Source organism: Asterias rubens, chromosome 1 (genome assembly GCF_902459465.1).
Source record: "Asterias rubens chromosome 1, eAstRub1.3, whole genome shotgun sequence".
NCBI lineage: Eukaryota > Metazoa > Echinodermata > Asteroidea > Forcipulatida > Asteriidae > Asterias > Asterias rubens.
The window spans coordinates 2,316,366-2,344,110 of NC_047062.1; the positions used below are offsets into that span (position 1 = coordinate 2,316,366).

The 27,745-nt window shown below is 38.6% G+C and overlaps 1 protein-coding gene across 1 annotated transcript; it reads left to right on the plus strand.

Annotated features, from left to right (window-relative positions):
• Positions 1-1,207: 1,207 nt before the first annotated feature.
• LOC117299479 (vacuolar protein sorting-associated protein 54-like) lies at positions 1,208-27,745 on the plus strand. Its single transcript, XM_033783024.1, has 25 exons — positions 1,208-1,860; positions 2,802-3,073; positions 3,945-4,035; positions 5,631-5,665; positions 6,577-6,711; positions 7,115-7,257; positions 8,055-8,154; positions 9,249-9,391; positions 10,742-10,865; positions 12,033-12,140; positions 13,269-13,324; positions 14,046-14,145; positions 14,890-15,104; positions 16,925-17,057; positions 17,821-17,952; positions 18,100-18,149; positions 18,736-18,815; positions 19,402-19,440; positions 20,382-20,445; positions 21,607-21,712; positions 22,959-23,046; positions 23,784-23,905; positions 24,749-24,829; positions 25,363-25,565; positions 26,369-27,745. Exons 1-25 carry the CDS (start codon positions 1,368-1,370, stop codon positions 26,469-26,471), a joined length of 3,216 nt encoding a protein of 1,071 aa, XP_033638915.1. The 5' UTR covers positions 1,208-1,367; the 3' UTR covers positions 26,472-27,745.

Here is a 27,745-nt window from a genome sequence, read left to right on the forward strand (position 1 = left end):
TTGAGACTCTATGTATGACTGTATAGCTAGCAGTTGCCTTCATTTTATTCAAAATATTTTTTAATTAATTTTTTTAAATTACCATGGTAACTTGCAAAAAATAAAAAAAAATAAAAATAAATATATAAAAAGTGTGAATAATTACTGGCTTCCAAATCTAATTTTTTTTTTTTTTTTTATATGTTTTTTTCTTAATATAATTATTTATAATAAAGCGTATAAATAAACAGTGATAAGTGAATCAACGAGCTGATGTTTAAATTTTAATATTAATAATAGTATTGATACCAGGGTTACAAAATAAAAATCTCCAAAAATATTAGAAAATGATATAAGGCACATGGCTTCTTTAAGCCTCGGTATTTGTGTTCAAGAATGCTCAGCAAAACATTCAGTCACATGATTTTTATCTTTATGAATTGTGAATTAAAATAGCGTTTGATGAAACTTTTTCGGTGGGCAAATATTTTTATATGGCCTCAACATTATGACATATTTTTGTACCTTGTAGAAATGCCTTAAATACCAAACTTTTTGCATTTACAAGTGCAAATGACTAGTGGAGCCTTACGTGTTTCTAGGTTTTGGTCAAGGGAGAGGAGACTATTTTTGCTTGGCAAATGAAACCACACAATTTTTATCTAGGGACTGGTTACATCGCGCACAGAGAGGTAAAAGATTTGCCACGATTTTAGGGACGTCCGGGTGTACACGATTGCATATGCAAAACCGTCCGGCGTACATTATTGCATATGCAATAATGTCCTCCGGATAGTATTGCATAGAGGCATAATTGCATGCGACACCGGCCATCGAAGTTAAGAAAATAATGAAAGGAAAACCAAAAACTTCCATCGGCATCAATATTAATCTGGGGGACTCAGTAGAACTTGTAGAAGACACCTCTGCATCCACTTGTGTCTGAAGGGAAAGCATGATGATTGGGAAACTACGGGAAGTTATGTTGTAATAAATTTAATTACTTAGACCTATCTGTTTTAACAAAACGCTTCAAATGCAAAGTTTTTCTTTTGACTTCCCACCTTTTAATTAGTGGGTGCAGGTTGAAACTACAAGAGCGCCCTCTATAGCACTTTGTCAAACCCATCCCTAAACTGCATGGATTGTAAGGCAGGACTTGTTACGTGGTGGTGGTGTGGGTTTTGTGTTTTTTGAAGTGACTCATAAAAAAAAGAAGGAAGGCCCCCTCGGATGCTTCTACGTGGATAGCTACAGCGGAGAAAAACTGCAGTTACTTTCATCCAAAATGGTAACATCTTATTTATGAATCAAATCATGTCTAGTGAGTGCTTTGTTGAGTGTGGTTTTATCAGTTTTTGCAGTTTATTGACAGCTGTTTAATCGTCATGAATGTTAGAGAAAGCAAGTCGGCATCTTTTCTTTCCAAATCAAGCAAATTGAACCACCATCATCATGCACAACAACAGCATGGCAGTCAAGACATCAGACCATCATCAAGCATATCAAATAGTAAGGCTTCATATAGCTCAAGTGGGGTCGTTGGGAGGAACCAGACTAGGGCACACCATCAGGGTATACATGACAGAAAGGGTTCGAACCCAGATTTTGGTTTCCTCAACAAATCGAAGACGACAAGTTCTGTCACCGGTACGACGAGCAACCCAAACTGGAAATCATGCAGATTGTGTGCTCTAACGTTCAAAAGTCCGATGGAGTTTTCGCTGCATTTGAGGGAGTACCATTGCACGAAAGAGGGCGGGTCGTTTGTATGTCGCTATGGACTGAATGGAGTGTGCACCACACTACCTCTTGAGGGAGTCAACGACACAGACTACGACTCACACGTAGCTAAAGAACACTCCTGCATTTCCCTCTGTGGTAAGTATTTAAGGCCTTGGCTTAAGTTACGGTCAATCAATCTCTTCGACTTCCTCGAATGCAATGCATTGGGAAGTGACAAAAATATTCTGAATTGGGATGCCAAACAAAATTACTCGGGTCAAATGGTATTTAAAAGTGAGGTGTTATTTAGAGGAAAACACTTCCTAGCTGGATGACGCCGTGACAGATAGTTGCGATAATCATAACCCTCCTCCATCCTCCCGACATCGACCGTTGACAGGATGAAGGTAACTTTGTCACAAATATGCAACAGGCAAACTGCCACCTACACCAATGGCCAATTCAACCAAAATAATTATTGGTCACGAATGCGAAAATGCACCCCTGACTGTTCTCGGGCTTGATGCAATTGTGCTGGGCCTTTACCCCACAGTAAAAAAAGGAGAAAAGTGCTTCTTGTTTACACAAAAACAAAAATTACCAGAAAATTTGACCCTGTAACTGAAGTTTTGACATCTGAGGTTGTACTATCGCAGATGTCAAAAGTTTTTAAAAAGCAGTACAGTGACCCAGTTACTGTCTACCCAAAAATAAATGCAGAATTGATCTTCATTTAAATGCTAGGAATGAAACTTGAAAACTTACTCAAAACATTATCAAGTGAAAATCTTGATGTAGTTTTGGTGGAAAAACGAGGCAATACAACTTGCAAACAAATAATTAGTGGGCTGATGCTTCAACCCTAGCCGAGTCTTTCTCCAAAAGACAACACAACTTGACGCACCCTCACTTGGTGGACCCTGAATTTGAAATATTATGGACATTTCAAACTAAGTTTGATGGCAACGCAGTTTTGTATCATTCATTACAGGTACATGTACAGTGGTTAACAACACAATTACCAAAAGCCATAGAATCAAGGCAGTGTTTCCATGTCACTCAACTCGGGATTATGTATTTCCATTTTTATTTATTAGATATGACCAACAGTAAGATGCCTAGCAGTGCCACATCAAACGATCCACTGACTCCGTCCGTAGTCAACGACCAGAACAAATGGACATTTTATTGTTCCCAGGTCAACCTCCCGGCAGTTCTAAACGATCCCCGCAAATCCAAACGAGAACTAGACTTCTTGACAAAAACTTGGGGAGAAACTTTTGTAGAGAAGACAGAAATCTTGCCCTCGCTGCATCTACCAAATATAACAAGGTCACATTTTGACGGATATTTACGCCGGGTGACTACTGTAAGTAGAAGTTTTATGTTTCTCTTTGGATGATGTGGGTTTCCCAATTTTTTCCAAATTTGTTGCAAATTGAACAAGGTAACCAGTGTTACTGCACAAAACTTTGTGGGTATAAAAAAGAGAGTCTAAGAACTGACATTAATGAAACGTAGGTGTCAATTTATTTTTTCATTGATGTGCTTTAAAGACACTGGACACTATTGGTAATTGTCATAGACCAGTCTTTTCACTTGGTGTATCTGAACATATGCATAAAATAACAAACCTGTGAATATTTGAGCTCAATTGGTCGTCGAAATTGCGAAATAATAATGAAAGCATAAACACCCTTGTCACACGAAGTTGTGTGCTTTCAGATGCTTGATTTCGAGACCTAAAAATCTACATAATTCTGAGGTCTTTAAATCAAATTCGTGGAAAATTACATTTTTTCTCAAAAACTACGTTACTTCAGAGGGAGCCGTTTCTCACAATGTTTTATACCATCAATCTCTCCCCATAACTTGTAGTTGTTGCCAAGTAAGGTTTTATGCTAATAATTATTTTGAGTAACTGCCAATAGTGCCCACTTCCTTTAAGCACAAAATATGCTAAGAACAACGAAAAGTTACTTATAATACCAGGAACAATGTTACCAGCCAAAATACCATGCCACAGGTACGGTTTGAATCTGGTACTCTGCTTGTTTTTGGTGAGCATAAAATATTAACTGATTTTTTACTCTTAAAGCTGTTCTATAAATTTATCTAGTAATTTAGATGCTTTTGCTCTTGGTCTCCGGAAACCTTTTTTGGAAAGAAAGTCTTAGCCTATACCATGTAATGTGTGTTTATTTTGTTAATCAATTCTACTATTTACTTCCTTTGTACAGCGCTTAAAAGCTCACAGAAGGTTAGACACATCGTCCAGCTCAGTGTCCGTAGAGCTGTCTGGCAAACAGAGCCAAGCTGTTAGATTAAAAGGTAAAGAGAAATGGGTTGAGTTCTGACTCTCTGGAATTAGTAATGGGAGACTTTGGATTGCTAGGTGGCCGCAGACTTCTCAGGTAAATTCCCATTGTTTAAGTAGTTCTGAACATGCGCACATTACAGAGAACAATGGAGTTACCTGGTTAAGTCTGCTGCCATTTAGCGTCCCAAAAGGCCCCCATTACAGCCACCTGTCAGTGACAAAGTACTTCCATGCTCTCACAAGAAAATAGTAATTATATGTCAATTTGAGTGAGCAATTTTGCCCTTTACTATCAGACAGGGGTAGCTGAGTTTGCCAACTTGATGACAAATAAGAACCCTTAAAGACAATGGACACTATTGGTAATTGTCAAAGACCAGTCTTGTCACTTGGTGTATCTCAACATATGCATTTAAAATAACAAACCTGTGAAAATTTGAGCTTGATTGGTCGTCGGAGTTGCGAGATAACTGTGAAAGAAAAAAACACCCTTGTCACCCGATGTTGTGTGCTTTCAGATGCTTGATTTCGAGACCTCAAATTCTAAACTTGAGGTCTTGAAATCAAATTCGTGGAAAGTTACCTCTTTCTCGAAAACTACGTCACTTCAGAGGGAGCCATTTCTCAGAATGTTTTATACTATCAACCTCTACCCAATACCAAGTGAGGTTTTATGCTAATAGTTATTTTGAGTAAACCAATAGCATCCACTGCTTTTAAATTGAAATCTTGGAAGGATCTGGGACTCATGAGTAAAGGACACTTAGGCTGTGTCCGAAACAACAATTTCGGCTACAATTACGGCTCGATCACAACTTCAACACTGGCAGACACGCTGATCTAGACACAGAAGACAAGGGGTGGATTTCACAGAGAGTTGGGACTAGTCTTATCTTGAATTAGGACTAGCTGTACATTTATGATGTCTCTTAGGACTAGTCCTAAGTTAGGACTAGTCCTAACTCTTTGTGAAATCCACCCCAGATCTTTTGAACATCTTAAGGGGAAACCATGTCTTCCCTGACCTGGTTATTTTTTGATTTGCTGGTGTGATTATTTTGTGTGTACAGAATTGGCCTTAACATAGTTTGACTGTTGACCAGAAGTGGGAAATTCTATGTACCTTTTTTTCTAATTCAGGCTTTTAATGTCTGCAGTGCTAATATTGAACAATAAATATGAAGCTGTCACTACTTCAGACAAGTTAAATGAATCATTCCCTTTGATCTTCTTCTCTAGTACTGGGGATACTGTTTCCAGAAGCTCACAGAAGGTGGAACTGCCATCATTTCCTATCTCCTAAAGTTTGGATCCAAGTTTCAGATTATTTTGTCATTCAGTGATTCTCGTCTTTGTTTCACACAGTCATGATCATAGCCAACTGGGCTACCTAAGAAGAAGGTTTGACAAGCTTGTCATGCTTACAGTGCACGTAACAAATATTTTGGGTTCCAAATTTAGGATGCCTATTTCAGGACTGACCAACTCTAGCAATGCAGTAGACAATGGACACGCATTTGCAAAGTCGTTCACCGAAAGTGACATAGCCGAACTGTATTAACAGTTGATTTGTTTTTGCATAATGTAAACGATTGTTTTATTTCAGACCATAGCAGTGCCGATCTGGAACAGATACCAAAGGTCTGTATGTTTGCCTTGTGCCTTTAAGTATTCTATTTTTCATTCTAAGACCAAACCAACCTATTTTTCAAGAACGATTTAATGCTGTAGTGTCACAAGGAAATCAATTATTATTGTATTAAAAAATTATCGTAGTGAAATGATCTTATTTAAAATAGCAAGTAACATATCTCATCAAGGTAATTGTCTTTGAAGAAAAATTGTAAGGTTACGTAATCAATTATAAAAGGGGAGTCAGGTGTTTGATGGACTTGATATCCGCTAATGTCATAATTTTATTTCAAAATTCGCTCTGGAAGGCTATAAAATCAAATGACATTCTATACCATTTCAACGCGAGAAAGAGTCATGCAACATTTTCTCTACTTTCTCTACTCTATCTTTTGGAAAATGAGTGCATAACAAAGCTAAGTCTGACCTTGAAGCCCTCTGTCAAAGAACTTGGTCTAAATACTTATTTTTTCACGGTCACATGTATCTACTGCCATCAAAACAATTTAATACACCCTGCTTAGACAGAGGCTATTAGTAGAAGCATGATTTGTTTGTTTTATGTGTTTTTTTAATCAAGGTTGTGTAACAATCCTTTTTAGAGTTCCTACTTTTTACTAGGCTTGTTGTCTTTGATTTTCGAGTAGACTAATAAAGTTACGGGTCCTCAAATTAACCCACGGCGCCGACAGCAATTGCCGTGGTGCCCTGTGCTTTTGCTGTGGTGCCCTTTGCAACTTAACAATAACAAATTTCATTCCTCATAGAATTGCCACTTATCAGAGGAAAATGGCTGTGCCCCGACAAGAGCCAATTCGAGGCCTGAAGTACACTCTCCAGATTAAATGATCTTTGAGCTTGTAGGAGTTGTACAAGAAATGTCACTCTTGAAAACTCATCGATTTTTCCTTGAATGTTAGATGTTCTTCCGCAATGACTTCGCCCTGGAGAATCCAGACACGTTTGAAGCAGTACTGCCCTGGTCACAGTTTAGAGGTCAAAGGTTAGGGGACACCAAATCAGGTTATCAATCATCAAAACTTCTGCAGGAAAAGGTGAACATTTGTCTCGTGGTTTTTTGGGGTGATAATATACTATGCCTGAAATAGTTATTTTAAATTCAAGTTTCAATTTATTGTTAAGAATCAGACTTTCTGCTTCTTCTCACTCATACACTCTTGCTTTGTTGAGGTGTAGAACAATGAGCCATTCCAACAGCTTTATTTCACGTACTGCATCTCTTTGGAACTCCTTGCCTGGTGCATGTTTCCCTCCATCCTACAATCTAGACTGTTTTAAGAGGAATATCAACTCCTACCTTCAGCTCCCCTGAGTTATTTTTCACAGTAAATGATTTTTGTTCTTGTAGCCTAATACCAAGATTGGCTTTTTAGCCTTGTTTGTATGATTCTCAACAGAACTCAGATTTGTGCCAAATTATTATGATTTTGTTTTTAGCTGAGCCACTATTTGGACATAGTTGAGGAGCAGATAGCACAACAGATCTCCATTAGATCCAATGCATTCTTCAGCGCTATGGCATCCCATGACAAACTTCATGAGAACTTAGCTACGACTTGTACAGCTATAAGAGAACTCAGGTAAGAGTCCAGGCTATAAAGTAACTAGGGCTGTTTCATATCTTTTGATAAAGATTCTAAGCCACAATTCATCCTCTTCTCTTTATATTAGTGTCATTGCCGAGAAGTTTATCCCATCTAACTTAAGTTCTTGACCCAATTTCATGGTTCTGCTTACCTTTGAATTATGCGCTGACATGTTAGGCCCATAGAATTGTGTATTTAAGTGGCACTGTAAGCACAGAATTTTGCGGTAAGCAGAGCCATGAAATTGAGCCCTGGTTGCCAAGTCATTGAGGTGTGGGATAAAGAATGTTGTATAACACGCACAGATCCTTGCCATTTGATTGGTGCAACCCGCAATGTGCCAACCATTATTTTGCCATGTATTTACTGCTTTGCGATAAGATCGTGTGTCTCCTTAAGTAATTTTAAAGTCTCTCTGAAAAATTCCATTATTTTGTTAAAGGCACTGGACACTGTTGGTAATTGTCGAAGACCAGTCATCTCACTTGGTGTATCTCAACATGCATAAAATAACAAACCTGTGAAAATTTTAGCTCAACTGGTCATGCGAGATAAGAATGAAAAACACCATTGTCACACAAAGTTGTGTGCTTTTAATGCTTGATTTCGAGACCTTATTTGTTTCTCGAAAACTACGTCACTTCAGAGGGAGCCTTTCTCGCAATGTTTTATACTATCGACCTCTCCCCATTAGTCATTAGCATGTAAGGTTTTATGCTAAAAATTATTTTGAGTAATTACCAATAGTGTCCACTGCCTTTAAATACCGCTTTCTTGTTGTCAACCTGCAGGGATAAAATCAACAGCATTGACACAATTCTTGCCCAAGGCAATTTAAGAATTCTCAAGCTGCAGATATCCAGAGCTAACTATGTCAAAGTCTTCAATAAGGTGAGAAGTTAGACGATAAGATGAGTAGTTAGAACTCACTCAGTGAATCACCTTCTTCCTACCCAACATGGTGTGCAACGAATCCATTCCAATGTCTAATACCAAACCAAAATGTCGCGTTGTTAGAACTGATTACTGCAGCTATCGTTGTGACTTGAATTGTTTTTGTCGTCTTTTCTAATTCAATGCTATCCACCGGGATTTGCTAACTCCCATTGAATTTGTAGAAAGTTCAATTAAAAAATAAACCAGTATTATCATGTTTTGATCCAAAAGTTGGACAATCTTCCTGACTACGAAAACCTTTTCCTTATCATGTTGAATGTAATTTGATATAGCTCCCTGATTGATGTACACAATCTGTCTGAATGCAAGATGCAAATGTTGGCTGCTCTGCATCCACAAGCTTTCTAAAGTTTGTGTGTAATCCATTTTCATAGAGCTGCTTAAAGCCATTATACACTTTCGGCACAGAAAGAAAGAAAAAAAGTGCACAGATTTACAAATAACTTACAGAGTTTACAGAAGGTAATGGTGAAAGACTTCTCTTGAAATATTATTCCATGAAATGCTTTACTTTTCGAGAAAACATTTTAAAACAATTATCAATTCTCGTTGTCGAGAATTACGGATTTATTTTTAACACATGTCATGACACGGCGAAACGTGCGGAAACGAGGGTCTGTTTTCCCCGTTATTTTCTCCCGACTCCGATGACCAATTGAGCCTAAATTTTCACAGGTTTGTTATTTTATATATAAGTTGTGATACACGAAGTGTGGGCCTTTGGACAATACTGTTTACCGAAAGTGTCCAACGGCTTTAAAGCACATGGGTAACATTAATGATTATCAAAAACCAGTATCCCCACTTAATGTGACTCTACATGTACATACAGTAACAAATGTAGTCACAAGAAAACTAGCATAAAGACTCTATCTATTGCAAAATGAGTACATCACACATTTGAATTTGTCATTTCCCTTCCTCTTTAATGGAGTATGTGGGCCACAACCAGGGCAATTGCATCCTGGAAACTCCATGGCAATACTTCATACCCTTTTAAACATTCTCCTTAATCCCGCCCCATACAGCTGAAACTAATGGCCACCGTTCATCAGACCCAACCAACCATCCAGATCCTACTGACCACCTCTGAGTTTGTTGGTGCATTAGATCTCATCTCTACAACACAGGAAGTACTCACACAGGAGCTGTCAGGTCTACAGAGCTTCAGGTACGGGAAGATTCTGAATTACCAGGGGTCAGACTTCTGACCTTGGGTCATAACGAATTCTCACAACTAGTCATTTTTATATTGTCCGTGCATTCATTGTAATTTTGACAAAAAAATTATGCCTGAAGACGAGCAGAGTCAACTGTTCGAAACGTCGAGACCAACACTCACTCACAAGAGATGTACACATGGTTGTACCTGCAAATTTACTATTTATTTATATTTTCTTCTTACTAAAAATATTTGTTTCATCACTGCTGGGGCAGATTTCACAAAGCTATAAAATCGCAATCCATTCAACCATGATAGTAATTTGAATTGTGACATCACACTTTACTTAGCAACTACAATTAGCTTGCAGTTAAGATCAATCTTAGCTCTTTGTGAAATCGGTATCTGAACCACTGTTGTTGCTTAATAGTTGATATAGGACCAACAATCAGAACAGCTTTTGGTTACCCCAGCCAGAATACCCTCCTGTTTATTCTGACACTTCGTCATCAGTTATCCATAACTGAAGGACCTGATGACCATTATCTGTGCTGAATACAGGAAGGTGTTGTCTAGCATGGTTTGCTGAGATTGCACCACAGCACCTTGCACAAACTTACAAGGCGCTACATAAATATGAGTCTCATATTCATAACTCTGCTAACCTGGTCATTAAAACAATAAGCGAATATCAGTGCCATGAGCACCCATGTGCGGCGGGTACTGGCGCTTTATAAGTCTTCATAATTATCACAAGATCCTGAGCCTAATTTCATAGAGCTGCTTAAGCACAAAAAGTGGCTAAGCAAAATGAATTCTGCTTATTGTTACCAGCCAAAGTACCATGTCTAGCATTTTTGTGAATGATATCTTGCTCACTTTTGCTTGTATATTCTGCTTAAAGACACTGGTCACTCTTGGTAATTGTCAAAGACCAGTCTTCTCACTTGGTGTAGCTCAACATATGTACAAAATAACAAACCTGTGAAGATTTGAGCTCCATTGGTCGTCAAAGTTGCGAGATAATAATGAAAGAGAAAACACCCTTGTCACACGAAGTTGTGTGCTTTCAGATGCTTGTTTGATTTTGGGACCTCAAAATCTAATTCTGAAGTCTCGAAATCAAATTCGTGGACAATTAAAAACTTCTTTCTCAAAAACTACGTTACTTCTCACAATGTTTTATACTATCAACAGCTTCCCATTGCTTGTTACCAAGTAAGTTTTTATGCTAACAATTATTTTGAGTAATTACCAAAAGTGTCCAGTGTCTTTAAGGAGCTCCATGAAATTGGGCCCTGGTTACCAAGCCATTATGTGATCTGAGGCTGAATCTGGTTGACTCATTTACACCAACAGGCATCTTGGATCACAGCTTGTGGAGTTGGAGAAGTTGATTGATAAGATGATGCAGCAGGAGTTTGCTCGCTTCACTGCCGCAGACCTCAACAGACCAATCGATGAAGACTGTTCCATTGATGAGGTAAACTTCCTAAACCAACCCTTTGATTCAATTCAATTTTTGATAAGTCATGTTAAAAAGTACATGAAATTCCTTTCTTGGTGCGTAATATAGAAATACGTGGTTGATCATAAATACAGGCCATTCCTCGAAAACTTATCCCGCTGGCAGCCTCAGTGATTCTACGAAGCTATTGAACCAGACAATAATACTACAAAAATGTAACAACTGATTGAATAACACTCTGATGAAGCAGAAAAATTGTATTACTGTCCACCTTAAAACATCTTAATTTGAGTAGAAAGTAAAGCCGTTGGTAAAGCTTTGTTATAAATTGCTGTGTTTCTATTCCAATTTAGGTTGCTGTCAATAACGGTTCCAAGGTACTTATACTCAGACACAATCTCAACAACTACATTTTTCATCTTTGCATTTCCAACTTTCTTGAAATAAAAAATGATCTCTTTAGTTTTATGAACAGTAAGCACTAAATGTTTGTCGTCACACCAATTGACAAAGCAAACAACTTCTTATATGTATATGCACCCTCATCTTCATTTGAAATCATCCCCGTTAGTGACATATCAAATTCCTTCATAGCCATCCAGACAACAGACATTTTCAAAACAGCCTTTTTTTTCTAATTAAATTCCAATGAGAAAAGGATTACTGCTTAGTCTGCTCCTGTTTTTATATTATGCAGCTCCCCTTTTCACCTTTCCTTGCTTGTGCACCACTGGAAGACATCCACAGAGAAACTTTATTGTCCGGCCATTGCCATGAGCACTTTTGTGGATACCGGTGCTATCATTATTTTCATTATATCATCTGCATATTTACAATCAAACATAAAGATTAAACCACCTAAGATCAAAAGCAACCTGGAGCACCAGTATTAGAACAAACTTTAACCCTCTGTAACTGTTCTGAAAGAAGTTACTTTATCATGGTATGAGGCTGTGTAATGTTATCAGCAAAAATCAAAGCTGATAAAAAAGTCAGAGCATTAGTGCACATGTCAAATGAAGCAATTTAGAGGTAACTGGTTCCATATTTTTGTAGGGACCGTAAGACATTGCTTGAAAAATGACTCATGTAAGTACTACCAAAGTGGTCATGTAGCATGCAGTCAATCTCAATCTTTCATTCCTCTTTTCAAAACACATTTTATGTTCATTTTCCCTTTAGGATAAGTTGACTGCGATTGTTCTGGGCATGCTCAGACAGCATCGGTTTAGTTTCCTGGAGACGTACAGAGAAGAAGTCGCCGAAAGCATCAAGGCCCTCATCAAGCAGGTACTGACCCCCCTCCCCAAACCATGGTCCCCAAATTCAGTGTATGTGACACTCCATGCCAACACCAAGCCTTTTCCGACAACAGTTAAATGTTACATTTCTGTGTAAATTTGAAGTGAATAGATAAATATGTTTAATTGCTCATCAAGTAGATGAGAGTAAAAGCTTTGAAATAGTCCCCAGAAGATTGTCAGGGTACAGGACTGAAGCTACACACAGGCCACAAAGGCCATGGTCTCTGTGGCCCCTGCTATTTGGCCTTGGTGCCCCTTCAAAAGTTTCCCAATGACTGTAAGATTGTCCAATGGAAGTGCCCTTTGCTGAATGGAAATGGCCTTGCCCTTTCAAAGATGGAGCCTTCAGACCTGAGAGTATGCTATTCGGAACATTGGGCAGACAACATGCTCTCCTCAGAACCACCCCTTGTCACCAAAGAGAATTGTTACATGGTGTCACCTCAAACTTTATTTGTTTAGCTTTCAAACTGAGATGACACATCCCATTGGTATCAAGGTTCGTCTGTCTTTTAATGATATTTCCATTTTTCTTAGAAGAGCCCGATTTTGATGTGTTGTAACACATTCATCAAATAAGTATCCAGTTTAATGTGCTTATAAGACATTTTCTTCATTCCTATTGGTCAAGAGCAACCACTGGGACAGTTGTGCCGCGATACGCGCGGCGCGCACAGTATCCCTTATAAGGAGTTGTTTACCCGAGGGCGGCGGAGGGCCTTACCACTTCATAGCTGGAGGGGTGTTGTGTTGAAAGAAATCATTGAACAATTATAATTTTTTCATTTATTTTACTTTTTGACCAAAAGTGTTGATGTTTTTTTACCGAAAAGGTATTTATGAATTTTGTCTCGGTAAAATTATCAAGAACCCGGCCTCGCTGGGTTTAAACCGCTAGTTGAAAAAACCTCTTCACCACACATTGATTCCATTAGTTATACCCCTTTCAGTTGCAGCATAACAGGTACTCTTTTGAGCTACTCTTCTAAATACCAGAGACTAACAACGGGTGTTAAACTGGCAGCTGCTGGTAATATAACCGGTAATATAAGTCCCAGACTTATTTTGAGTTACATGTATGTTTTGAAATGGAGTACTTTGTTTTGAATTTCAGACTGTGGTGCATGCAGTTTCATCGGCTGACAATGTAGATGATGCAAACATTGGAAGGTAAATTTGTTTTATCAAACTAATACACCACAAGGGAAATGACTAGATAAATTTTACTACAATTTTAGGTTGCACAAGAGCAGGAATTGAACATGCAACCTACAGATTAACCATTTTTGTTAATATCATTGTTCGGGGTGCCATAAGACCTAAAAAACAGTGGATGTTGTATTAGTCCTTGTTATTACTATTACATGTTTTATTGTAATCGAGTGTCAACCAAACTGTTCAAGGGATGAGTAATGCCAGAGTTTTATCTGAATTCAGACTTTTACAAAATCTGCCTGGTAAACAAAAAATGCCGTAGTTTTTTCTACAAATAAAATGATTCATGCTCTTTGATCTACTTCTCTATCACTGAGGATAATGTTCTCACAAGCTCCTTAGAATCTATATCTCCTGCTGGCGATTTCACCAAACTCTTCCTAGCTTAGGATCCATCTTAGGACGGGTTCAGTTCCGTATCAAAATACGTAGGAGGAATTGAACCCATCCTAAGTTAGGACGGGTTACTCATCCTAACTCGAGTTAGGATTAATCCTAGCGTTTCGTGAAATCGGCTGCAGGGGCTATACAAAGGTGGAAATGTCATCATTTCAATGTACCTTTTAAGATCTGGATCCCATTTTTCATATTTTGTTGTCATCAATGATTCTCATCCCAGGACTGTCCTAAGAAAGAGTTTATATTTTTGTTCCTGTTTCATTCTTCATATTCACAGTAGTCTAGCAGACCAGATGAGATTACTCAACTTTCCTCAGTGGTTGGAGCTCTTTCAGATGGTATTTGAAAACCTAGCCATGTTGATGAATAGAGTTAAGGTACGGTCAAGAGTAAATAACAGCCCCAACCCCCTCTGATGTTAAGGACATGTTTGAGCTTTCTCTGAACTGTTTTTGGTGATTTTAGGATTTGTGTGTGGCTCATGCCTGTGGCTCAGAAAAAAACTTCAGTGCAAAGAGGTCATGATTTAACTTCGGAAAAAAAGTAATTTACTTCTGCAAACATGAGCGGTTTTATTCAGGTGTCTTATGCAAGTTGTTTTTTTAGCATACTTTATTGGACTATTAACCACCTATTGCAGAAAATTCCAGAATTTTCCGCCGCCACGCTCAGGATTCATTTTGGAATTTCCATAATAATTTTGTTTCTTGAAAATAAGTTATCAAGTATTGACCTCTTGCACCAATGTCACATACGGCTACTGTAAAATGAGGACTGGGCATTCCCTTTTCGTAGCTTTCTTTATACCAGCGCCATGTAACATTGTAAAATGCGTTTTATAAGTCTTGTTTATTATTTTATTATTATGGTATTGACTCCCAATCCTATTGACACACGAATATTGTGATGATGACATCAGGTGAATTGGTTCAGTAAGATAACAAACATTTTCAAGAAGTGCACCAGTATATTTTAACTTTGAGAAAATGTTTTTTTTTTTTCAAACATGAATCAGGGGAACCCTTGAAAAAGCCCTAAAGATCAAGGAAGAGCCCAGGCTTGCTACTCATTTTGTTTGATTTTGAAAGAGATAATCAACAATATTTCATAAATGCCAACAGGAAACATATGTTGTCATCAAACGGCTGGTGGACCTTGCTGCTGGGATGGATCCAGACTTACAGACGGATCCAGTTCCAGCCGGTTTCGACCAGAATGGACTGGTTGGTGAGGCTGATGAGGCAACTGAATTGGACAATGATGATCAGGTCGATGAATCTGTGGAGGTAGCCAGCAGGGTTGATGATGAAATACCAATAACGTCATCGGAAAAAATGTAAGAATCTATGTGCAAAGGTCAAAATACAGTTTTGACATTTGAGCAAGTTTGAGTGACTAAAGTAGACAAGACTTAACCACCGTCAATCGAGATGTACAGATAAGAGGTTGTGGGGTTTGACTAACGAGTCCAACTGGATTAACCTAGCCCTGAAGCAATACTTCTGTAGAAAACGTTGGCAAGTTGGGTATCAGATAATGAGAAGTCTCCCGCACATCCGCTAAATCTACTCCGCGGTAGTAGAATAAAGAAAGCCAGTTCTCTAAGAACAAACTCTACCTGGCAAGTAGCAAGTAGATACACACATGGTGTTACTGCAAACCAAATATATATTGATACCTCACCATGCAATGCCTCAAATCATGTATAGTTTTACCTTCTTGTTCAATACGGCAATGTTTATTTTTGCAAAGAGATTGTTAGTTAATTATTGCACCGAAGTAAAGAACATAATAGAACAAAAAAATACAATAGAAAAATAACACACGACACCCACAGCAATTGACGTTGGGCCCTGTACTTTTGTCGTGGTGACCGTTGCAAGGTTCCTTTACAAATGTAACATTTTCCTCATATGGGTGCTTCTAACCATAGGAAAAGTGCTGTGCCCCTTCAATAGCATAGTTCAAGGTCGGAGAAAATAAAAATGATGTGCCAGCATCTGTATATTCTGACTCACTAGTCTAAAGATTTGGCAAACGATTTGGATTGAAATAGCAAAACAACAAAAGTCAGCACCCTTGAGCTTTCTGTGTGTAGCAGTGTACGTCGAAGATGGCTGCACAATGACAAGTTTATTTAAACTAAAGACTAGTTTGGTTATCTTGAATGCTGACATTTGTAAAGATGTAAAATTAAATTGAACCAGCTAGATGGTTTAATCATTAGGATAACTGCGCCAGAGTGAGTAAGCTCCCAAAGGCCCTTTTAAAGACCTGCTTGAACGAAAATGTCAAGTCGTGAACTTTGCTGAATTCCACTTAAAATGTTTTCGATGAATAAGGAAATCGAGTCATATGATTATAAATAGGTTTCAATTGTGTAAAAAAAAATCATTTTGTATGCCCTTGTCCAGAGCTTTTCTGCGAGATTTGCGAAAAGCCCCGTTACGTAATCACTCTCAAAACGTCATAAGTAGATAAAGCCGCTTTGTTGCAGCGTGGATGTATAACAAAGCAAACTCCCACAAATGACGTCAGCGGCATTGTCCTTTGACGCCCGCTCTCAACGGCAGAAGTGTGTTTAGTTTTTCAAAAAACCTTTAGGTAGGGGCCTGATTTTTTATTCGACAGTGGACACTATTGGTAATTGTGAAAGACCAGTCTTCTCACTTGGTGTATCTAAACATATGCATAAAATAACAAACCTGTGCAAATTTGAGCTCAATTGGTCGTCAAAGTTGCAAGATATGAATGAAATAAAAAACACCCTTGTCACACGATGTTGTGTGCTTTCAGATGCTTGATTTCGAGACCTCAAATTCTAAACTTGAGGTCTCAAAATCAAATTCGTGGAAAATTACTTCTTTCTCGAAAACTACGTCACTTCAGAGGGAGCCGTTTCTCACAATGTTTTATACTATTAACCTCTCCCATTGCTCGTTACCAAGTGAGGTTTTATGCTGATAATTGTTTTGAGTAATTACCAATAGTGTCCACTGCCTTTAAACAGAAACCTGTTAAACTTAGAAACGGCCATTCTTTACGTTTTAAACCACATCAATGGAGAACAAACCTTCATGTCCAGAATAACCTTGAATAGTATTACACAGCATCATTCATGTACATATATAAATATATATATTTTGTATATGTTAGCATTAGTGATGTAGATGTGTTGATAGCACCCATTGAGCACAGCAAGCTAACTCAGTCCCTACAGGATTTGTTACTGTTTGTCTGCGACTACGCCCACGACAGATGTCTTAAACTTCTCATCGCCAGAGGCAAGGTAAAGGAAGAATTGCAGAAAATACACAAATATGAAGTACTTAATTCCACTTGAACAAGTGAAAAGAGAATTAATAGAATTTAAGTTTGCATCAGGGATAAAGAATATTATTTAGTTTTACTCATACACTGATGGGTCTAATTGCGATATAAGTGTTGTCTGATGAATTGGAATTGTTCAATGGTTACAACAAATTTTGGGGCATAACACCAAATATCTGTTTACATAACAACACTACTTCAAAGTGCAATGTTTCTCCAAATGCTATACTATCCATAGCTGCTGTAGGTTTCTAATCAAAAGTTACAACCATTCATTTTAAAGGAACGTTACAGAATTGGTAAGAAACAAAAATCGTGAAGATCACAGATTTACATAAAACTTACACGGTCTAATGATGATGATAGTAGAAAACACCCCTTTAAATATTTCTGTCTCAAATGTCATATTTGATGAGAAATAAATAATCTAATTTCGTGTTTGGAGTTTATCGCTCAGTGAGCGTTTTATTCATTTTTGTTTTGGCATCGGTGCAATGCAAAATTTGTAATCGTTTTTTTCACTATTCTCTCGTGACCCAGACGGCCGATCAATCTCAAATTTCTACAGGTTTGTCAGTTTATTGTGGATCACATAGAGTGCTTACACTGCCATAAACTTTTTTGCTAGCAAAACCAATTCTGTAATGTTCTTTTAAGAGTTAGTGCCTTTATAATATTATCAATGAATATAAATCCTAAATTTGTTATTTTCTTTCTTGCAGGATGGATTTTTGGAGCGGCTGAGCTCCGGGGAATTTGTGTCTCTTTCACGTGCAATAGAAAAGTTTGTTGGTAAATGTGAGAGTGTCTGCGAAAGGAGAAGCACCTCATTAAGAGGGGGTCTGCAGAACCAGGTAAGGTCATAGGTCATACAAAGGTCATACAAAGGTAATAGGTCAATGTTGCTCCTAGTTGATGGTCGAATGAATTAACATAATATTTTGTTCTCATAATCTGTTGATTTCATTAGGTTGAAATTGTTTGATTTTTCTGTTTTGCAGGCAAACAAGTTCATTAGCAGATTCCATGACGAAAGGAAAACCAAGTTAAGGTAAAATGTGATAACTGTATTTTTAATTCAACTGCTCGTGTAACATAAATGCACCCCCGAATAAAGATGTTGACAAAAAAAGGGAGACTGCCAACACAGGGCTAGATAGCTCATTCAGTAGAGAACCTGCACATTAATCTTAATGGCATTGGTTCGAATCCCACTCAAATGTTGATGTCTGTTTGCTCAAGCCCTAATAATTTCAGTAAGCAACACACAGTGTAATAAAACCCAGTGTGTACAACGCAACCATTTTCTGTTTCTCAAATCATCAGCCCTTTTTTCTGTGAAAATTTCCAATAAATAAGCAAACCCCAAGCCCTTTTGAAATAAACCTATCTCCACCTGTGGTGTCACTGCAAGTGGTACATGTAGAGCATTCTGCCAGGCTCCTCGTGGATGATATCCCTGTCTGTATCCTTATAGGCTGTGAAGGGGGTAACCCTGTTTCAGCCCCAGGAATAGGTGACAACGTTCCCCTGGTGGCAGTTGATTTGGGTCGGTAGCCCTCACCTTGAATTTGCTAGGGTTAGGCAATATCTCATCAAAATCTTTTTATTAGTATATTGTTTCTGTCTGTGTTTAGTTTGATATTGGATAGTGAACGGTGGAAACAGGCTGAAGTACCAGCGGAATTCCAAGATCTCTTGAGTGCAATGTCCAGAGGTAATCTTCAAGTTTGATTAATTTGATGCATATGAGTGCAGAATACAATCACGCGGTGAACATCGGGTGATATTATTAATATTTCTTGTGTATGTGTTGCGCCATTGATATAAGACAACAACATACATGCAGTTAAAATAAGATGTAACTGTGATGCCGGAAATCTTGTTGTTGAAAGCACCCTCATATTGTCAGTATGGTCAATTATGAGCAGTTACTGGATGTGGGACTACACCTTGGTTTTTTGGTGGCCAATCTGGGGATGTAAAATGTCCACACTTTTGGATGGGACGTAAAAACTGTTGTTTTCGGTGTGTAAACCATCTGGAAGAAACACCAAGCACTTTTTGACACAGAGGAAGCTTTTCACTGTTTTTGGTTGGGTGAAAAATGCACTAGCAATTATGTTTGGCATTTAAAGTATATGTTCACATTTCAAATATGGAGTATGCACAATGCTAACCAATCGGTTATAAACACTGGTCATTATCAACGGTTTAAACACCTCCACGTGACGCGCTCTCAAGCAATAGGAATAGCGAAACTGTCGTGAGGTATTTATGAATAATTGTTTATATCTACACAGGTGATATCTCACTGACTCTCCTTGTCAAAGCAGATAGTGGTAAGTACAAAAGCTTCTGTAAGTTGGTTGTTTTGCTTGTTGGCATGTCTGGATTGTTGTTCCTGGCCACAACGCAAGCAAACAGTCATGGTCAAAGTCATTCAGTTCAATTTCAATTCACTTTTGTTTATTTCATCACAGTTCACAAGTAAAAGGTGAAATTTGATTTCCTGGTGTGCACTAGAAAGTAGAATACTGACTTGAAGACAAACCATGACAAATTACATACACAATCCAAATACTAATGGATTATTTTGACATAAGACTAGTGATTTTTAAAGGGATTGTAGCATTATAGCATAGGGGCATGTGCAGTAACTGGGTGAGAGTTTATAATCCCATATATAACCACCAATCTGCTTTTATAGTAACAACACAGCCCCTTTAACTAAGTGACTGCCATTTTTTGTCATGTCCCATTATACAATTGTTGCACGCTGTGACGGGGTCCATGGTGTTTTGTACACCCGAGGGGGAAAATGGCACCCGATGCGAAGCCGAGGGTGCCATTTCCCCTCGAGGGTGTACAAAACCCATGGACCCCAGTCACAGCGTGCAACAATTGTTTTGTTATACTTTTGTTTAATTGTTATTCCTCTTCTCAAAGTTCTGTTGTCATCTTCAAACATTATAACGACGGACTACTCATTGTTTAACAAGCAGACGAACAAGAAACAATTCCCTCGAACCCGCGGTTGTTTCGTACAGACAGAGCGCTGGAAATCAACCAACGCTGGGAACGATCAAGGTGATGTACACCGGTGTACATCACTTTTCATGTTACCCGGCCAGTCGAGCCATGTAACATGCGTTTTTGTTGCGCGTCACGTGATTGGTTCTCGACCAATCAAACTTTGCAGTTTGTTACCGAGGTATAACAAGAGAAGTTGAAGAATTGCCTCTTTGTGGAATACAAACAAGTAATTGTTCATTATTTTCAGGTGGTGGGGAGAGGCGACCAGTAGAACTTGTTGAGATTGGGAACCAGAAATACTCAATCGTAGGGTGAGTTGGAAAGTTATTTCTTCATAATATACAATTATCACAAATGTCATGTTTTGGTGGTGGTTTTTTTTTTAAGGGGGAAACTTCTTGATTTGAGTGGCACAGACCACTTGTCTCTGCCATGCAGTTCTACAATCAAGCAAAAAAGAATTTTGTATATCTATCTCAAACATGCCAGACGTAGCGGTATCGTGCCTGGCTTCCAACCTTTGGGGACCCCTTCGAATTTTGATGGGGGTACTATATGAATCAGGTTTTCAGTCCCTGTCTGACTAGGTTTTCCCTGCAATATTTCTCTGGGGTTTTCCTCCCACATCTAGCTAAAACTGAAACTTCCTTTATTGTCTTCTCTCCATTGGGTTCTTGGTTGTGATATAGTTATTAAGTTTGCTTTTCTTAAAGGCAGTGGACACTATTAGTAATTACTCAAAATAATTATTAGCATAAAACCTTTCTTGGTGACGAGAAATGAGGAGAGGTTGATGGCATAAAACATTGTGAGAAACGGCTCCCTCTGAAGTGATGTAGTTTTTGAGAAAGAAGTAATTTTCCACGAGTTTGATTTCGAGACCTCAGGTTTAGAACTTGAGGTCTCGAAATCAAGCATCTGAAAGCACACAACTTCGTGTGACAAGGGTGTTTTTTCATTCATTATTATCTCGCAACCTTGATGACCGATTGAGCTCAAATTTTTCACAGGTTTGTTTATTCTATGCATATGTTGAGATACACCAACTATGAAGGCTAGTCTTTGACAATTACCAATAGTGTCCACTGCCTTTAAGAGTCCTTGGCTTCAAATCTAGAATCACTAAATGAAAATAAATAAATGAAACTGTAAGGGTACTGAGTGAGTGCCGACTTTTGACCTTAGTGAGGTTACTGTTTAAATACATTTTCTTGGGGATTAAGATTTAAGATGAGTCAACCAACAAAAGGGATGTCAATCATTCTCCCTGGATTACATTCATTATTAAAAAAAAAAGAACTAGGGTCGAAAGGTCAGGCCATTAACTATTTTTTACATTTATACCATCGGTCCAGAAAAAAGAACGTCACATTTTAATCTGTTAAATGTCCCTACTCTGCACTGAAAATGTTGATCCAGAGCGATAGAGTTAAGCTAAATGTGTTGTGTGTTTTCTTCATTACTTGCTACAGGACAGTGTTGTTGCTGTTGAAGATGATTGCTGAGTACTGCCAATGCGCTATTGACATTCCATCCGTTACTGCTGACATTCTAACCAGACTCATTGAAATCCTTCAAGTAAGTTCATAGCACATCCTTCTGATAATAAGGGAATCAATGTGTGCTGAAGAGGTTTTAAACTAGTGGTTTAAACCCGCCGAGGCCTGGTTATTGATAATTTTACCGAGACGAACCCGACGAGGCCTGGTTCTTGATAATTTTACCGAGACGAAGTCGAGGTAAACTATCAAGAACTATCAACACACTTTGATTCCAATTCATAAATACCTTTTCGGTAAAAAAACATTAACACTTTTTGGTCCAAATTATAATAGTTCAATGATTTCTTTCAACACAACACCCCTCTAGCTGTGAAATGGTAAGGCCCTCTGGTGAAAACTCCTTATAAGGAGATTGAAGTGCGCGTCGCGAACATCACGTGATGTGGCACAGGTGTTCCAGCCGTTGCTCTCGACCAATAGGAATGAATAAACTGCCTTATAAGCACAGGTGCTAGCTCGCGTGTCACACCCATGTTTAAACACTTTTTACTGGTGTTATATCATCCGTTTTAACACCCCCACGTGATGCCCTCTCGACCAATTAGAATGGATAAACTGTCTTAGGTATTTATGAATTACCTTTAAATTACCAAGCAACAAATTAAACTATAAGGTAGTTACACCCTTCTCTTTGTGATTTGGCGCTGCTCCGTCAGTTGGCCCTGAATTTCTTCCCCTCTATGCGGAGATGGAACTTGTGTTGTGCTGTACTCTGCTATTTAAAATTTGCCTTGCTACATTACATCATGCCCTGCTCTGTGAAACTGACTGCTACATGTAACTCTCTCTTTGTAACTCTCCTCCACTCTAGGAGATATGCCCTTGCTTCATTAACTTTAGTTCTGCTTTGTAAACGTATCTTGTGTCTATAGAATAACCCCCGCTCTCTGTTTTTAAACCAAACCCTGCTTCCATTATTGGCCTGTTACCTGTAAAAGTATACACACTCTGGGTATTTTTCTCTTAAAGGGTAAGCTTCCCGGAAAATATTAGTTGCTGAGGAGCTGTAGTTTTTGAGAAATGAGTAAAACAATGTAATGAAAATGATTTTTGGCTCACTGGTCATTAGCTTTTAAAAACTACAGCACCTCAGCAACTAATATTTTAAGGGAAGCTTTGTATTATCATTATCTTCAAACTGTGTAAGTATGATGTAAATCTGTGGACATTGTGTTTTGTGTTAGAAAAAGTACCCCAAATCCTTTAATTCTAGGACTTCTATTATAATTTGAATAAACTCTCATTGTCTTTCCCCCTTATAGATGTTTAATTCCAGATCTTGTCAACTCATTCTTGGTGCCGGGGCGCTACAACTTGTTGGTCTAAAGACGATCACCACCAAAAATCTAGGTAGGTCCAACCCATCAATCAAACTCAATACTGTCAAGCTTTTGTAATTTGATTAGAAAATTATTTAGTAATTTGATTAGAAAATAGTGTATTATTTAAATAATTTTGATGATTCAAACTTGATGAAAGAATGCGCAAAAAACACAGATATTAGAATCTTAGGACATGGCACTCATTGACAAAAATATGTGCCATGCAATAAAACTGCCATGTTGCTCAAACTAGAATGCAGTACTGCAGTATAGACTAAAAGACATGCAGCTTTCTCGGCTTGTCAAGGCTGAGTGGATGAGAAACTGGACTCAAGCTCTTTTTCTGATCAGCAGAGTGTGGGTTTGAGTCCTGTTTATGACACTTGGTTATGACACTTGTTTCCTTAAACAAAACACTTAACCATTATTAGTCCTGTGGATGGGATAGAAAGCCATTGGACCTGTGTGTTGTGTAATGCACGTAGAAGAACCCATTGCACTTATCGTAAGGAGAAGGGGTTCGCCCCAGTGGTTGGCTGCATATTGCGCCACAGCACCTTATAAACCATTACATGGTGCTGTGTGAAGGAATAGGTCTCATTCTTCAAGAACGTAGCTAAACGCAACCTACTGGGGAAATAATGAATAATGAAGCGCTAAGAGCTTCACTGCGTAGCAGATATGAGTGCTACATGTATATAAGAAGCCACTATGATTATCAATGTGTTAATTCCGTTGACATGTCATTGTTCTTTGTCCTTGCAGCCTTGACATCTCGATGTCTTCAGCTCGTCATTGTATTTATTCCCATCGTCAGAGACTTCTTTGCTTTGAAACTTCCTGCCAAAATGCAAGGTCTACTCAAGAATATGGACAAGATTTTAAAGGTACGGCGAACTTTAACTCCTCTTTAAAGCCGTTGGACCCTTTCGGTAAACAGTATTGTCCAAAGGCCCACACTTCGTGTATCACAACTTATATATAAAACAACAAACCTGTGAAAATTTAGGCTCAATCGGTCATCGGAGTCGGGAGAAAATAATGGGAAAACCCACCCTTGTTTCCGCACGTTTCGCCATGTAATGACATGTGTTCAAAATAAATCCGAAATTCTCGACAATTGATGATTGTTTTAATGTTTTCTCCAAAAGTAGAGCATTTCATGGAATAATATTTCAAGAGAAGTCTTTCACCATTACCTTCTGTAAACCCTGTAAGTTATTTGTAAATCTGTGAACTTTTTTTTTATTTTTTCTGTTCCGAAAGTGTATAATGGCTTTAATACTTCAAAAACAGCAACTCAATTTCATTGACAAGGAAACATTGACAGGGTTTAGTTTGCTATGTCACTTTTGAAGGAAATTTAAATGCTATAATCCCGGGCAAAACGCTTGGGCCACCCATTCCACCATGACAATTATCATTCTCTCCCCCGTCCCCCGCTAATGTTGATGGCAGCGCAGACCGCGCGATGAGAGCCAACATTGAAAGGGGGCACGGGAGCCGTGGTGCTGGGGGCCCAACGAGATATGCAACTTGTCAGTTGATCAGCTGATTTTCTCGTTTCGGTTTTCCCAGCTGTGCATTTGAAAAATGAAAAATACTGTACACATTCTTGCTGTACTTGGCACTCCTGCAGTTGGATGCCTGTATCCAACACTAAAGAGAAGAAGCCTGGGATCTCGAGACTGTGTTTGACCTCGGCCCTCTTTTTTATTATTTTTCTCCAGGATTACAACGATCATGTGCAAGAAATTTCCAACAAGTTGGTGAACATCATGGATGACTCATTCCGTCAGTTACTCTCAATGGTAGGTGAAACAGGAATCTTAACCACTTCACTGTAACAGAAGTCGTTTTCCATAAACATTTTACAGACACTTACTCAGGACGTTTTTTAACGCCTGGAGCATCTTCAGATTTGTAGGTAGGTCAAGCAAGAATCTTAACAACTTCACTGTAACGGAAGTCGTTTTCCATAAACATTTTACAGACACTTACTCAGGACGTTTTTTAACGCCTGGAGCATCTTCAGATTTGTATGTAGGTCAAGCAAGAATCTTAACAACTTCACTGTAACGGAAGTTGTTTTCCATAAACATTTTACAGACACTTACTCAGGACGTTTTTTAACGCCTGGAGCATCTTCAGATTTTTCTGCATATTTAGCTGACAGCTAGACGACTGACATTTTTATTCACCCCAACTTTTTAGTATGTGTAATGTATTGATATCTGGATTCCAGTTTCAGACTTATTTATCAGCGTTGACTCTCATCCCTCTCTATTGGGAAGAATTCATTTGATGTTTTCTAACTCTTCTGATTTCTTTTGTCCATGCCTAGTGGGAAGTCAAAGCTCCAGTTCCATCCACCTGTTTCCGTGAGGTCTGTAAGAGAGTAAGGAAGCTCTACGAGGCCATAGCGGATCTACTTCCACCTGAGCAAATTAAAGTACTCTTCATGAGACTCAATGTGTCCTTCAAGACCCACCTTAGAGATGCACTTATCAGGTCAAAGGTCAAGAATGATGGCGGGCCGAAGCATGGGTAAGAACGACATAACCGTTTATCCCTGATGCAAATTTAACATCTATTTAAATCTTGCAGTACTGGCTGCTTAAACATAGGATCCTGACTGCCTCTAGCAACTGGGCAATCTCGGTGGTCTAGTTGGTATGACACTGCTCTAGAATTGCAAAGGTCGTGGGTTCGAATCCCACCCGAGTAATATGCCTGTGATTTTGTTCACAGGACTCGGGAAAGTGCTGAGTATACAGTGCTAACACACATCGTTTATGGCTAAAACCAAAAGTAATATTCTTTATCCCAAATGCAAATTTAACATCTATTTAAATTTGAAATGGTTTGGGGGAATCTTTACTGAGCATCAATTAAACGCTTTAAATTGTATGGCTGAATCCCAACCAAGCATGGAACTACAACCATGCATGTCAACATTTTGTAGGTGCACCAAGTAATTTGTCCCTTTTGGGGATTTTACATTCTGTGTTTTTCTGAAAGTAATCTAGGTACGATACTCTTCCTACTTTAGTCTTTTTTCTGGACTTTGTTGCACTTGGGAAAAATCAGTAAAACTGTTATCAGTTTGGCCTGAAAAGTTTATCAGAGCAGAGAGTATATGTACATGAACATCTAGGTCGGTCCTTGTACTTGAGAAAGTGTTCCTATTTTTTCCAACGACCAAATATCATAGTTGTAGATGACATGTCTGCATTGAACAGAAAAATGAACGAGGAATTTTTCTTTTTTGCTTCTAAATCCTTGAATGATAGAATTACAAAACTTGTTGAGCACAATTGTAACTATCGATCTTTTTGACTATTTTATAGGTTAGTGACATCGGACTTGGCGTTCTACACAGAGTTTATCCAGTCACTAGATGGCCTGGACAGCATCATCGATAATATGGACGATGTTTGGGATTGGAGGTAGCGTCAGGGAATGGTCTTAGAATTGAATTAATGAAACTGTTTAAAACTCTGAAGCAGTGAGGAACAACCACCTGGACAGTGCAGACCGTATAGTTCGTAACATCAACAGCATGTGGACAATGAAATAATGTTGAAGCACCAGTCTAACAATGGAAGTCATTGCACTGTGGTGCCTTACAGGGTATTCATGAGTCATCAGCGGTCTAGTCTCCTGTATCTACAGTCAATAGATGGATTGAGTTACTGTCTTCTTTGTTCACCAGTCTAATAGCTAAGGTCATTGAACTCCTCATCCTGTAGCCGTGTCTGATTTGATGGATTCAGCAGTGGCTGTGGCTAGCTCACTATTCTTCAATGTTGCCGCTAAAGCCATTGGCCGTAGCTGTAGCCAAAGTCACTTTTGATGCCTCCTCAGATGTCTAGTTTCCACAATCAACCGGCCATGGTGTCTGAACACTCGTCTGATTGCTGAAGTCCTTGGACTCTTTGATGCTGATGCAACAAGCCTTGAGTTTAGTTCTTACAAGGTCACAGTAATTTTCCTCTGGTAGAGGGGAACCTCTATGAGGAAAAATGTAAGTTTGTATTGGAACTTTGCAAAGGGCCCCCATAGCAAAACCACATGGCACCACGACAATCACTGTGGATGACTCTGGTTATTAAAAATGTAGCCTTTGATTCATGGGGTGGCGTTGGTGGCTAGTGCATCAAATGGCTTTCCTTTCAATTTTGTAGGCGTGGTTGGATTCCCAACAAAGGCCACATGTGATTAGACATAGTCAGAGTTAGTTCTCTCATTTGCCACAAGGCTTTTTCTCTCGATCCTCCAGCTTTCCTCCCTCTGGAAATATCAAGCATTTTTATACTCTGACGGTTATATATGGGTCGGTGTACATGTAGCTGTCTAACATGCCCTTGCATGCCTGTGGCTTTAACACGATGTAGTTGTGCCCTTCGCAATTCAGCTGCAAGTAAGAAAGATTAGCCTCCCAAGTTTTGATACTATTTGACTAACTGTTAATCTATTCCTGTGTCATCTCCACATTGCATAATGAAATTCTATGATTGAGACTCGTGGGTTACTATAGTTTGTTGAGAGCACAATGAGTAAACAAATACTTTTCGACCATTTTTTTTTTTCTTCTTTTACTTAAGCCCAATTTTATTGATCTGCTCGAATTTACTTAAAGCACAAAAAGAAGCTGTGCACAAATCAACTTTGAGGTTACCCGCCAAACATACGCAGGGCCCCATTTCATAAAGCCTGTAAGCACA

Coding starts and splice junctions, on each gene's coding strand:
- LOC117299479 (XM_033783024.1), top strand. CDS start 1,368: ATGAATGTTAGAGAAAGCAAGTCGGCATCTTTTCTTTCCAAATCAAGC. Junction 7,258..8,054: donor ACAGCTATAAGAGAACTCAG/GTAAGAGTCCAG, acceptor GTCAACCTGCAG/GGATAAAATCAACAGCATTG. Junction 23,906..24,748: donor ATATGGACAAGATTTTAAAG/GTACGGCGAACT, acceptor ATTTTTCTCCAG/GATTACAACGATCATGTGCA.